This window comes from Lolium rigidum, chromosome 5 (assembly GCF_022539505.1).
Source record: "Lolium rigidum isolate FL_2022 chromosome 5, APGP_CSIRO_Lrig_0.1, whole genome shotgun sequence".
NCBI classification, from domain to species: Eukaryota; Viridiplantae; Streptophyta; class Magnoliopsida; order Poales; family Poaceae; genus Lolium; species Lolium rigidum.
Window position 1 is genome coordinate 76,890,082 of NC_061512.1, and position 13,434 is coordinate 76,903,515.

General features: G+C 45.6%; 1 protein-coding gene across 1 annotated transcript; it reads left to right on the forward strand.

The window, feature by feature from the left end:
• The first annotated feature begins 5,869 nt into the window (after positions 1-5,869).
• LOC124651843 (probable WRKY transcription factor 3) lies at positions 5,870-10,662 on the forward strand. Its single transcript, XM_047190873.1, has 4 exons — positions 5,870-6,430; positions 7,630-8,282; positions 8,360-8,500; positions 9,997-10,662. The coding sequence occupies exons 1-4, from the start codon at positions 6,020-6,022 to the stop codon at positions 10,280-10,282; spliced, it is 1,491 nt and encodes a 496-aa protein (XP_047046829.1). The 5' UTR covers positions 5,870-6,019; the 3' UTR covers positions 10,283-10,662.
• The last annotated feature ends 2,772 nt before the right edge of the window (positions 10,663-13,434 follow it).

The window sequence follows — 13,434 nt, forward strand, 5'->3', positions numbered from 1 at the left end:
ATTACTGACCTTCCTTCCAAGTCATCGTCACGCGATTATAAGGAAGAAGAACGCGTCAGAGGAGCAAAGAAGATGCCAGCCGACCTTGCTCTAAAAGCTTCGGCAGCACAAACTTCTGCAAATAAAACTTCTGCAGATAAAGCTTCGGCAGCAAAAGCTTCGGCAGCTGATGGCACAGAAGACATAGGAGACAGCAAGACATTGGCAACCATTGTCCAGGCCCCTGGTGAAATCAAAAACGCTTCGGTAACCACTAACGTGGTGAACAAGCCAGAAGATGAGAAGAACCCCTTCCTTGCTTAAGCAATTTACCAGCGTTTAGTTTTTCCCTTTACCTTCAATAGGGCCTTCCTTTTTCGCCCTTTAGTCCCGTGCTTACTTTATTAATGAGAATTTAAGTTTTAATCCCTTGATAAGCATTGCAGTAATTCGGAGCATCTAAACCGCACCATCGTAAACCTTGCCTACGCCCCTTGGCGAACAACGGTGCAACGTAGTATGCGGCAAAAGATCGTGCTCCAAAAAAGCCTCTACGAGTGCTAAAAGGATGCAAAATAAACAAGGATACTAACCCTTCCCTCTGCTATAGATGCCTCTACGAGTGCCGTAAATAGCAAGAGTTTGGAAATACATATAAACACCACCCACGTTCGATATTTTACTTATGGAAATATCAAAGAACAACAGGCTCATTGGCAGAAGTTATCGCACTCGATATATTCAGGAGCCGCTGTCAAAACACACATCGGTTGAAAGAAAAGTTGCACATACAACGGGTTTAGCAAGACCTGCAACACAAGCTGATCACTCAAATAATTTGCTGACCAACGAATACACATACGGGCAATTAAGATTTGCTCCTTCAAAATTTGCCAACGGCATTGACACGGTAAAAATACATATACATGTATCTACCGAACAAAAGGTCTCAATTACGCAATCCAAACACTTGGATGAAGTAGCCAAAATACCTATTTACAAAACAAACTTAACCCTGAATCACCCTTGCAGAGTGTCTTGTTCTTCAGGTACATTTGAGTCCCTTTCTAGCCTATCGACAATTACATTGGACGGTAGTACAACCTTCGGATACAGAAACTCCAAATCACCTGTTGCATTGGCAATGGATAGCAAGTCTGCCGAAGGATACCGTGCAAGGACGAGGGCAATCGTAAACCTAGCTCCCGCAAACACTTGGGCACGTACCAGGTTCTTGACCTTCTTGGCATTGCTGAATTCTGACATTAAAGTCAACAGCGTGGGAGGAACTGCGTTCAACGGAAACATTGTCTTCCATATTACTCTTAGTCCCTTGTAACACTTATCGAAGAAGTGGTGGACTTGCTGGACCCGATCTTGGAACTGAGCAACAGCCGAAGCTTTCAAGTGCTCCCTCCAGAAGATTTCGTCAGCTGATGACAGCTGGGTTAATGCGTTCACGCGTTCGTGAATCCGCTTGTTCTCTTCGAGACGGTTCGTAGCTATGACCGGCAAAGGAATCAATAGAGGATCAGACAATGCGTTGTTGACAAAAGAAAAATGAGTGCAAGGACCAGAGAACTTACAGTTCAAACTTTCGGTGGCTTTTTGCAGTTCAGTAAGAGCGTACCGCTCTACTTCGGCCGCAATCTCACCCTTCTTCTTGATAATAGCAGCCAAGTGATACGTCTCAAACGTATCTATAATTTCTTATGTTCCATGCTACTTTTATGATGATACTCACATGTTTTATACACACTTCATGTCATTATTATGCATTTTCCGGCACTAACCTATTGACGAGATGCCGAAGAGCCAGTTGCTGTTTTTGGTTTCAGAAATCCTACAAAGGAAATATTCTCATAATTGGACGAAATCAATGCCCAGGGTCTTATTTTTCCACGAAGCTTCCAGAAGACCGAAAGGGTTACGAAGTGGGGCGACGAGGCGCCGCCACCATAGGGCCGCGCGGCCAGAGGGGGGCCCGCGGCGCTCTATGGTGTGGGCCTCTCGTCAGCCCTCCGACTCCGCCCTTCCGCCTACTTAAAGCCTTCGTCGCGAAAACCCCGATGCGAGAGCCACGATACGGAAAACCTTCCGCAGACGCCGCCGCCGCCAATCCCATCTCGGGGATTCAGGAGATCGCCTCCGGCACCCTGCCGGAGAGGGGAATCATCTCCCGGAGGACTCTTCATCACCATGATCGCCTCCGGATTGATGTGTGAGTAGTTCACCCCTGGACTATGGGTCCATAGCAGTAGCTAGATGGTTGTCTTCTCCTCATTGTGCTATCATGTTAGATATTGTGAGCTGCCTATCATGATCAAGATCGTCTATTTGTAATGCTACATGTTGTGTTTGTTGGGATCCGATGAATATGGAATACAATGTCAAGCTGATTATCAATCTATCATATATGTTGTTTATGTTCTTGCATGCTCTCCGTTGCTAGTAGAGGCTCTGGCCAAGTTGATACTTGTGACTCCAAGAGGGAGTATTTATGCTCGATAGTGGGTTCATGCCTCCATTGAATGCGGGACGGTGACGGAAAGTTCTAAGGTTGTGGATGTCTCGTTGCCACTAGGGATAAAACATCAATGCTTTGTCTAAGGATATTTGTGTTGATTACATTACGCACCATACTTAATGCAATTGTCTGTTGTTTGCAAATTAATACTGGAAGGGGTTCAGATGATAACCTGAAGGTGGACTTTTTAGGCATAGATGCATGCTGGATAGCGGTCTATGTACTTTGTCGTAATGCCCTGATTAAATCTCATAGTAGTTGCCCTCTCTATTTGTCAATTGCCCAACTATAATTTGTTCACCCAACATGTCATTTATCTTATGGGAGAGACACCACTAGTGATGGACCCCGGTCCATTCTTTACATCTGAAATACAATCTACTGCAAACTCTGTTCTTTACTGTTCTTCGCAAACAAACACAATCTGCCACACTATACATTTAATCCTTTGTTTACAACAAGCCGGTGAGATTGACAACCTCACTATTACGTTGGGGAAAAGTACTTTGATTGTGTTGTGCAGGTTCCACGTTGGCGCCGAAATCCCTGGTGGCGGCGCAACGGTTGCGAAATAGAGAGGAAGAAGAAGGACAGGAAGATGCTATGGTGAGTATGAGAGGAAACCAAAAAGGTTTTGTCCTTTATAAAGGTTTTAAGAAAGGGAGAACTTGAGGATTGCGTGGGCACGCGTCGTTACTGCCGGTTCATCAAGGGGGCCTTCTTCTATTGATGATTGCGGAAATCGAGGAGGCACCTTGGTAACTGTACGAGAAGGACGGATATTACTTAAAAATAGGGCCAGACAGAGAAAGAATGGACCCAGCGGGTCGCGTCTTGTCGATCCAAAATCAAGGTGTCGATAAACGTCATCAATGACGTCGTGAGGAATGCTCGAAGCATTCGAAGGAATAAAAAAGATATCGGATGGTGAACTTGAGTCTATGCACAGATTGCAAGCATCCGTATCTAGACTCGGGGGCTACTCCCATCAGGAGCGCTGGACGCGCACCCGACAGAATGAGGACTCAAAGAAAGAGACTGAAGGAAAAGATGATTGCTCAGCTCGAGTCCGCACCCGGTTGCGACTTGCGAGCACCCGTGCCCAGACTCGGGGGCTACTCCCATCGGGAGCGCTGGATGCGCACCCGACAGAACTTTTTTGCACTCCAGAATCATGCCCGGGGACTTGATTCTGTGTAGGGTAACGTTGTTTTGCCATCGGTAGTTAACCAGCAAAAGTTGGGCACGTTACTCGTTATCCCTTGCGTACGGCGAATATATCGGATGACTTATGAAGACTTGCAGAAAAACTTCGGCAGAGCAAAACGTTCGAGTGGCACAACTTGAGTCTACGCACGGATTACAAGTATCTGTACCTAGACTCGGGGGCTACTCCCATCGGGAGCGCTGACGCGTACCCGACAAAAGTAGATAATGTTGATTCAAGGAGAAGAACATTAAGAGGAGGCATGCTTCAGTCTCTACCCGAACTATTTTCGGCTAGACACTCGGGGGCTACTGACGTGGGCATTACCCTTCGGGTAACCGACATTGCCCTACCCTATACGATCTAACTGGAGGCCCATGAAGGTATTCGATGGAAAGATGGGCCACTTGGATGTCGCAGCAGAAGATTCCTTGGCGGGCAAGACAAGGAAGGAGCCGAACAAGGAAAGTCTAGAGCTAGAATTATTGTAAACCTAGTCGTACTCGGTGAGACCTCTTGAGACCTGGCCACCTATATAAAGGCCAGGAGAGGGGCTGCCGAGGGACACGAACAATCAATCTTAGCCACCAAAAGTCTAGAGCTAGGTCAACATAGCACTTAGCCTCTCGACGAAAACACAGCCGAACCCTTCGGTACCCCATTGTAACCCAATATCTTCATAATCAAGATCAGACAGGCAGGACGTAAGGGTTTTACCTCATCAAGGGCCCCGAACCTGGGTAAATCGCTCTCCCCGCTTGTCTGTGAACCGATGTCTCGTGTCAGCTTGCAGGATTCCATCAACCCTAAGCCCCAATCGGAGGGCATTGCCGAGGAGTGCCCTCGACACCTGGCTCGACGCCCCGCCGCCGCCAATCGACCACCGCCCCCTGATCGACTCTTCGCAGCCACCTACCGACCACTGGCTCGCCACTCCGCCACAGCTGACCGACGCCCCGCCACCTCGGCCCGCCACTCCGCCGCCGTTGACCGACGCCCGCCACCTCGGCTCACCGCTCTGCCAAGGAACGGCATCACCGACCTAGGCTCGCAAGCTCCACCGCCGACCCCGCCAAGGACCGTCGCCGATGGCCGCTGACCTCGAGCTCCCATTCCCCTCTGCCCATGGTCCTCCATCCGCCGGCATTTAGGGGCGTTACAAGCTTTTCACAACTCAACACATCAACAAGCTAAATTTTTAGAAGCCAAAAAGAATAGAAGGGATTGTCTTCTTTGAGCTTCTCTCCACCACAGATTTTTCCCACCATTTTCTAAAAGCTAGCTTCTCCAAAAGCAGGAGCCCAAAAGAAGGGGGTCTATATCCGATTCAGAATCGTGATTCTAACAATCTTGATTGTACATAACTTCTCCTCTCCCTCTCTTGTTTTTGTTTTGTGTGAAATTGTGAATGGGTTGTTGCTCTCCCTAGGAGCCACCACGGTAGGAAAAAAGGCATTGAGTTTTCTCGCTCTATCTCCTCTCACAAGCAAGCATGTCAATAACAGATTCGTATATGATCGGCTAAGTTGCTCTGATGATGAAACATGCAATTTGTCTGAACTTTCTTTTTTGTCGCTTAGGCCATGTTTTTGTAGGATTGTTAATGTTTATCATGATTCGTAAACACCGATATGAATTGGGATAAACACCACACAAGAATAAACAAAGCTAATCAATCACCCATGAATTTCCGCTCCAACTAATATAGTTAAGGTTTAGTTGATCATCCATAGGGCTATTGAGCGGTTGTCCGTGTGACAACCATGCAACCGTGCTTCTCAACCATGCATTTTTTTGCATTTAATGCTCACAAAAGAAAATCTACATTGCTGTCATCAACAATATAATTATCCATCTAAGAAAACAATATAATTATTGTAGCAACTGGTGTTAGCTTCGTCATGTGGCCATGTGGAGACTATGGGCAGCTCGATCGGCAGAAACCTCGTGCCTGCTCCCATTTGGTACTTCCTGATAGCGTGTAAATTTACATTTTGTTTTTTTGTTATTAGTACTGAACGAACTATTTGTACTACTGAAGGAACTAATCTATTTTATTTGCACACACAATTTTGATGTGCATTTCTAAAATCTACTTCCTGAAAAGAAAAAAAAGGAAAATAAAAGCAAAGCAAAAAAACACAATTTCCCACCATTCCCATCTTCCTTGCTCCGCTCCAAGAGGAGGATACCAAAAGGTCAAGGCTAACCCAAACCAAAGTCAACGCCGAGAAGCAACCAAGAAGCGGATCAAACCAAATCAAATCGATTCCTTTTTCTCTCCGTCTCCCGAGGCTCCCGCGACCATGTCCGCGCGCCCGCCCCCGCCGCCGCGCCCGCGCCTCTCGCTGCCCCCGCGCTCCAACGCCGAGTCGCTCTTCTCCGGCACCGGCGACGCCAGCCCCGGCCCGCTCACGCTCGCCTCCGCGCTCTTCCCCTCCGACGCCGACGCCGGCGGCGGCAACGGCGGCGATAGCGGCGGCGGCGCCTCCTCTGGCGCGGGGCCCACGAGCTTCACCCAGCTGCTCATCGGCTCCCTCTCGCAGCCGCCTCCCAATCAGCAGGCGCAGGACAGAGGCAGAGGCGGCGGGGTCGCCAGGCCGGGCCCGGCGCTCTCCGTGGCGCCGCCGCCGGGGGCGAACGTCTTCACCGTGCCCCCTGGGCTTAGCCCCTCCGGCTTATTCGACTCCCCCGGCCTAATCTTCTCGCCGGCCATGGTACGTACTCCATTTCGTAACACCTTTTTTTCTTTCTTTTTTGCTGCCAAGGTTGTACTTTTAGCTCTTGGTTCCTCTCTTTCTGACCAATTCAACTTTGATCTTCTTAGCTAAACGACGAATGATCACTATAGGATGTTTGATTTTAGTTTGTTATTAAGGTTCTGTACCTTGTAGAGCTATTAATTCAACCTTGATCGGCATCATCTGTTCCTTAGCGAGTGGAAATCTGGGAAGCATGTAGTCCTGATTTTCCATGGCGTTTTCTAAAGCTTGTAAAATAGTGTGAATTAGGGAATCTAGAGCTTCTGGAGGTTGCAGTTTTACTTCACAGTTGCCTTGTAAACCTGTTAATTCAACATTGATCATCAGTTTGGCACCATCAATCGGTTAAGCTTCAACCTTTAGTTCGTTAAGCTTCTCGTCTTTTCTTCTGTGCTGACATGAGTGGAGATCTGCGAATCATGTACTTATATATTCCATGGTATTCTAAAGCTTGTGAATTAGGGAATCTGGAACTTGAGGTGGCAATTTTACTTTACAGTTGCTTTGTTACTTTTAGTGAGGTGACAACATCTAGTTTACCTTATTTGTTTGCCTGATAACGCATAAAGGCACTTTACCTTATTTGTTTGTGGCACTTTGTTGCCAATGGAGAACCTTAACCTACAAACGGGAGATAATAGTTTCTGATATTTTTGATGCAGCAAGTGGTGATCTATCACATTGCCATACCAGTATCAATAATTGTACTACTATCATATCATTTCCCCATCATGATGCAATTACTAGTTGGCATGATAGCTTCATATTTGATACAGATGGGACATGGCAACTTTCTGGTGAAACAGTACTGTTAGTTTCTAGCTTTCGATGGTTCTGACCTGTTCATACTAGATAAGGTCCTTCCCCAACATGTTACTCAGTTTTAGCACTTCACATTTTGTGTGTGTGTGTTTGTTATTCACAATGGCTGGTGCATGCTGTGTGAAGCTGTAGTTCCATATAAACATTTTGTCTGTGAAGTTTACCTCTTGCTGAGACAAGTTCTCAACTAAGCGCATTCAGTACCAGCAAGATATGTAGTTTACCGTTTCATGGGGAAGAACAATCAATTCTTCTATCACTCCACAACTCTGGAGCATCTGTTTTAGTTTCCAATAAAGAAAGTAAAACCAAAATTTTACTCAATTTTACAGGGGGGTTTCGGCATGTCGCACCAACAGGCTCTGGCCCAAGTCACAGCCCAAGCAAGCCATTCTCCGCTCAGAAGGTTTGATCACATTGAACAACCATCGTTTTCAGCAGCTGCAGCATCATCTGGAGCTCTACAGCATATGAGCTCCGCACCCAACATGGAGGTGACAATATCGAACAATGACAATGCAGTCTTTCAATCTGCTGAGGCATCTCACAGGTATCAAGTTCCTGCCCCTGTTGATAAGCCTGCCGATGATGGCTATAATTGGCGGAAATATGGTCAGAAGGTGGTGAAGGGCAGTGATTGCCCAAGGAGCTACTACAAATGTACTCATGCCAATTGTCCTGTGAAGAAAAAAGTCGAGCATGCAGAAGATGGTCAAATATCTGAGATAATATATAAAGGGAAACACAATCACCAACGTCCACCAAATAAGCGGCCAAAAGATGGCAGCTCTTCAGCAGCCGAGCAAAACGAACAATCCAATGACACAGCATCTGGTTTGTCAGGTGTTAGGAGAGATCAGGAAGCTGTATATGGAATGTCTGAGCAATTATCTGGTTTAAGTGAGGGGGACGATAAGGATGATAGGGATGATGGAGAATCTAGGCCAAATGAAGTTGATGATAGGGAGGGTGACTGCAAAAGAAGGTGCTGTTAGCTGACAATAAAATTCCACTGTCTGATTATATTCTTGCGTTATTAAAATTAATTCTTCCATTGCGTAGGAATATACAAATTTCTTCACAGAAGACCCTGACGGAGTCTAAGATCATTGTGCAAACAACCAGTGAAGTTGACCTCTTGGATGATGGTTATAGATGGCGCAAGTATGGGCAGAAGGTGGTGAAAGGAAATCCTCATCCCAGGTATTTCTTTACGCTGTTCTCTTTTACTCATATAGTATATACTATGGCTCATATATCATAATCGGCTGGGCATGCTTCACTCCTCCAACTCCTTGTGTTCTTCCATTTCTCACCTCAATTTATTTTCTTGAGAGTTCCAAATGGTGACTGAGGTATAGATCACATATATTGTATGTTATCTGATGCATGTGTTCAGCAACTTTAAGCTATTTACTCTGCTCGAACCTTGCATGCTTTAGTACCCCAAACAAAATTTCACTTCACTAAAACAAGAATTTGTACCTCATTTTCCGTGGCATGATTCCTTAGTTGTTACCTGATGGCAGATCAAAGGAATACACTTCTGAATGAATATAGCCAGGAGTATAAAAATAATGAACAGACTATGCAATGCTACATCTATATTTTGTCCCTAACACAGAGATAAACAACTGCTAGTGCACATAACCTAACTATCAGTCCTGCCCTAAAAAGATAGCTAACTATCAATACTCAGTTTTTATCGTTATTTTGCTGATCTGGACAATGGTTAGGTCGTTTTGTCCACGTGGCCATCCTCATCACCATTTTGAAGTCCATGTGGCCCCATCGATTCTCTTCAATCCTTCCATATCACTGTTGCGGTGTGACGACCAGTTTGGTGGTGGTGCAGGACCCATGAGCATCTTTGGAATAGAAGGAATTATGCGCTGGCAGTCTGCCAGTGGGCCAAAGGTTGATGATGCCATTATCTGTATGTGATCCCACGTGGCAAAAGCTAGTGACACTGCTGCCTTGTAGGCAATACCATGGTTCACACCAGCAAAACCATGATCTAAAACCAGGCTATGGGGGCTAAAGGTGGACCAAGAAATAGACCCCTTCGTGGCCTGTCTCTACTGAGTTTGGAAATCAAAAGAAAGTCTCATGTTGCTCCTCAGAAAACGCGGAGGGACACCCAAACGACTGCAATACCTGGCGAACAATAAGAACTTGATGTAATGCTTCCTTACTGGCAGCTTGATCAAAAGCTGGGCCAGTATCAGGCTTGTAGCTTTCTTCATACTCGCGGCTCTCCTAAATAGGATTTGAAACCTAGTCAGCAGGATGTGGTAGTGCTGCCTACGGGTGACCTTACAGCTGATTGTAAATATTTCTATATACCCAAAAAGAACCATCTTAGCTGCGCAAAAGGAAGAGCAAGATAAAGTGAACCAGGAATACAAAGGTAGTAGAAGTCGTGGTTGATTGCTGTAGAATATAAAAGAAGATAGTCAAAAGCGAAAGGAATATCCTCATGTGTTGCTCTGGTTCTGTCAAATGGCCTTTCCTGAAAGTTGTAGTAATATTGCTGCATCCAAATATTTAATCATGTCTGAATATAATCAAAATTTCTTTAAAATACTTACCTGTTTATGCACTTTCTAATGACTTAAGCAGTTTAGATGAGATTCATGTACTTCTTGCTTTACTTGTCTCATGTACTACATCCATGATCTCTTTCTTTCTACTTGTAGGAGTTACTATAAGTGCACCTTTGCTGGATGCAGTGTCAGGAAGCACATCGAGAGAGCCTCATCAGACCCCAAGGCTGTCATAACAACTTATGAAGGAAAACATAACCATGAACCGCCAGTTGGTAGGGGCAACAACCAGAATGGTGGAAATTCAGCATCTTCCAACAGGTCACAACAGAAAGGGCCAAACAGCATGTCTATCAATCAAGGTTCGCTTACAAGGACAGACCTTAGCAACAGTAACCAGAGGCAAGTTGGGGTTTTACAGTTTAAAAGGGAAGAATAGACTCTGTTTGGACTCTCGATGCAGAGTTGTAACAGTGGTATTTTGTTCGCTTTATTCTGGCAAAGATTGGATGTGTGCAATCCCTGAAGTCATATTGCTCCAGACGTTCTTACAGTCACACAATACAACAATATCATTATTTGCAGTTTTCGCACAGATACACAGAATTGCTCATACAGCACAGATAAACGGAATTGCCAATTGATGCAAGTGCAGTATAATACTGGCTAGGTGGAAGCTATGTATACTTGTTTATGTAGAAGTGTCAGTTGTTTACATGTTCACATTGTAACTTAGAATAATTATTCCATGGCATGTTTTTGTTTGTATTGTAATAAGATTAAAAGGGTAACTGAATGTACAGATGTTTCTGGTGTCTCTATATGTTTGTTGTGATAATTTGTAGAAGATGAAATCAGCACAAGGGATCATCTAGACAATATATTTTGATTGATATTCATCATCCTTTAATTCCACAGTTTAAATTTGAGTTATCATAGTAAATGAAATCCCTTGTCACATTTTTCTTTGGTTTTCCTCGGTAAATAGTTATTTCAAGCTCGTTTTCTAGCTGCAGTTGCTACTTGGAGACAGCACTCTAAATCTGCTTAGAGCTTCAGATTAAATATTGGCACCCCTGCCTCCCACTTATTATGCGGTACACTACCTTTTTCTCAACTTTAGAACTTTCATACCCTTAAATATGTGGACTTTTTTCAGAATTTTCTACCTAACTATATCGCTGGAGAGCATTGTCATTGCAAAATTTCAGGCACATCAGTGTCAATATCAGCCAGAATGTCCTAATCTAATGCTGTTGCCTCTAGTGAGAATCTTGGGCACTATTTGGTTGGTTGATCTTGAAACTTTTGGAAGAAATATCAGGTCATACCCTCCATGAATGATTTCAGAATGAAATTTGGTAAGGACATTCCATCCTACGGCAAGAAGCGTCTTAGCTTATTTTATTTATCGGAGATATCAGCTTTCTCAACCATGCTTGACGTTAAAGTTTTGCTTTGGCTAAATGCTTCTCTCCTAACATGATATTATAACCTAAGTAGTAGGATTCATGTTTCATAGCATCTTTGAGTTTTGAGCTAGGCTATCTTTCTTTTTTTTTCCCCAAATGGGGCAGCCCCAGGCCCCCAGCCTCTGCATCAATCTAGGCTATCTTTTCTAAATTTTTGTTTGCAATCAAGCTGTAATCTCACTGATTGCAAGTATGTCATGTCCGTTTCTAGCTAGTATGTGCACTCTCCTATCACATCTGCACCTCACTCCAAAGGCAATCTTGGCAGTTGGAATCTGGGGCAATTTAAGGTCCTAGAAGGCTACAAGCACTGTTCTTTCCTCCCATAGTCCATTAGTGCATTAATTAGAGAGACCCTTTGTGCACCTTTGTTGTCTCCCAGTTGGTCATTCCAAAAGCTTAGATACTTTATTATGCCCTAACTTTTAGTGTTTACCATTTGTTATGTACTAGCCTAGTCCCCTGGCCCAGCAATTTTGGTCCAAAAAATGGTAGCACAAGAAGTCCCAACACTCTAATGGAAGAATGTTCTTGTAGTGTTGTGTCACTGGGAATCTCCATATGGCAAGTGGTACTGTAGCAGACTAGCGGTAGCCATATTTCCCAGATCTGAGAGCATGGAATGGATTGGAGCCGAGAAAAGTTACCAAAAAGCTGGTAGAAATCATTGAGTTTTTTTTTTTTACAACTCACTCACCACCAGGCCAGCCAAGTTGATGTGGATGTGCACTAGACTAGCAGTAGTAAGTATGCATGCCTGTTGCTTTGCTTTCGAATCAAGGAAAATGGTGGGCTCATGATCCGAACAAGTGACCCAAAAATTGTTGGCAACTTTGGGTGGCAGTGTCAGGATGTGGATCTTATCCATAGACAATACAGCTGCAGGCGCTGGAGTGAGCTAAAATATTTGTTTCCAAAATTGTCAGAACATGGCATGAATTTGGAACATGTATGTAGGAGTACTTGATAATTCATTGTGAAAAGCTGCTCTCATGCAGAATGTTTCATCTGGATAAAAATAACATTCTTTCTTGACCACTTAGCTGAGGTGCTACTTCAGGTATGTCAACAGCAGCAGAACAACCAAACAACCTTGATATTAGCAAATGAGATTGTTTAGTTCAACCGGAAATTCGATTCAGCTCCCGGGCGGCGTATGCTCCCTCTACCAAAAGACGCAAGTATGCAGTGTATGCAAAACTACACTGAATTATCTATTTATATGACTTTATAGTAAGCCCAAGTCTCCAATTATTTACAGATTGATCAATCTGATGGACCTGATGCACTTCCTAATTATACTAACATAACATCACAGCTGCCCCCAGAACAAGCATTGGCCAATGGGTAAAAGAAAACTAAAAAAAGAAGAAAAAAAACATGAATGAGCATCACCATGATCATAAGAGGTTTATGCTCTAGCCTCTGTAGTGGAGTAACTGAGATTCTGAACCGTTTTAGGCAAAGAAATCCTCTTTCCCTTCCAATTCCAAGAGATCACGAGAGTGGCTGGCCTTGCAGGTCTGGTAGACCATGAAGGTGATGACAGTGTCAAGAACACAGATCATGGAGTGAATGTAGGCGATCAAGAACCCTTCGCAGATCATCGCCGAGGTTACACTGCCGTCGACAATGTAGAGCTTCATGACCCTGTGCTGGAACAGCCCCTCGACGGCGGTGGTCGCCAGGCTCGCCGGCAGCGCCACGGCGACGGCGGTAGCGGCGTCGCCCCGGACGAGCAGCACCGCCTTGAGCAGCGCGTGGCAGCCGCCCCGGCCGCCCTCGGCGGCCGCGACGACGGTGGCGAGGTTGCAGACGGCGGCGGCGTTGGCGAGCGCGACGGAGTAGACGATGACGCCGGCGGCCGAGAGGGCCAGCACGGCCCTGCCGTCGGAGCCCAGGCGCAGCGCCTCCGCGGCGTTGAACGCCGCGAGGAGCGCGGCGAAGACCGCCGCGTTGGCGAGCAGGAGCGCCGCGAAGTTGGCGAGCTGCGTCCGCGCCATGGCCGGGTAGCGCGGGAACGACGACGTGGGCAGCGGCAGCTTCTGGTGCTGGGTCCGCGGCGACGACGGGGACTGCATGGCGCGCACGGCGCAGGCCTTGGCGAGGAGCAGGAAGG

What these genes read in the sequence shown, in the direction of transcription:
- LOC124651843 (XM_047190873.1), top strand. Translation starts at nt 6,020, where the DNA reads ATGTCCGCGCGCCCGCCCCCGCCGCCGCGCCCGCGCCTCTCGCTGCCC. An exon ending in TAATCTTCTCGCCGGCCATG is followed by an intron (nt 6,431 to 7,629) that starts GTACGTACTCCA and finishes TCAATTTTACAG; the next exon opens with GGGGGTTTCGGCATGTCGCA. An exon ending in AAAGGAAATCCTCATCCCAG is followed by an intron (nt 8,501 to 9,996) that starts GTATTTCTTTAC and finishes TTCTACTTGTAG; the next exon opens with GAGTTACTATAAGTGCACCT.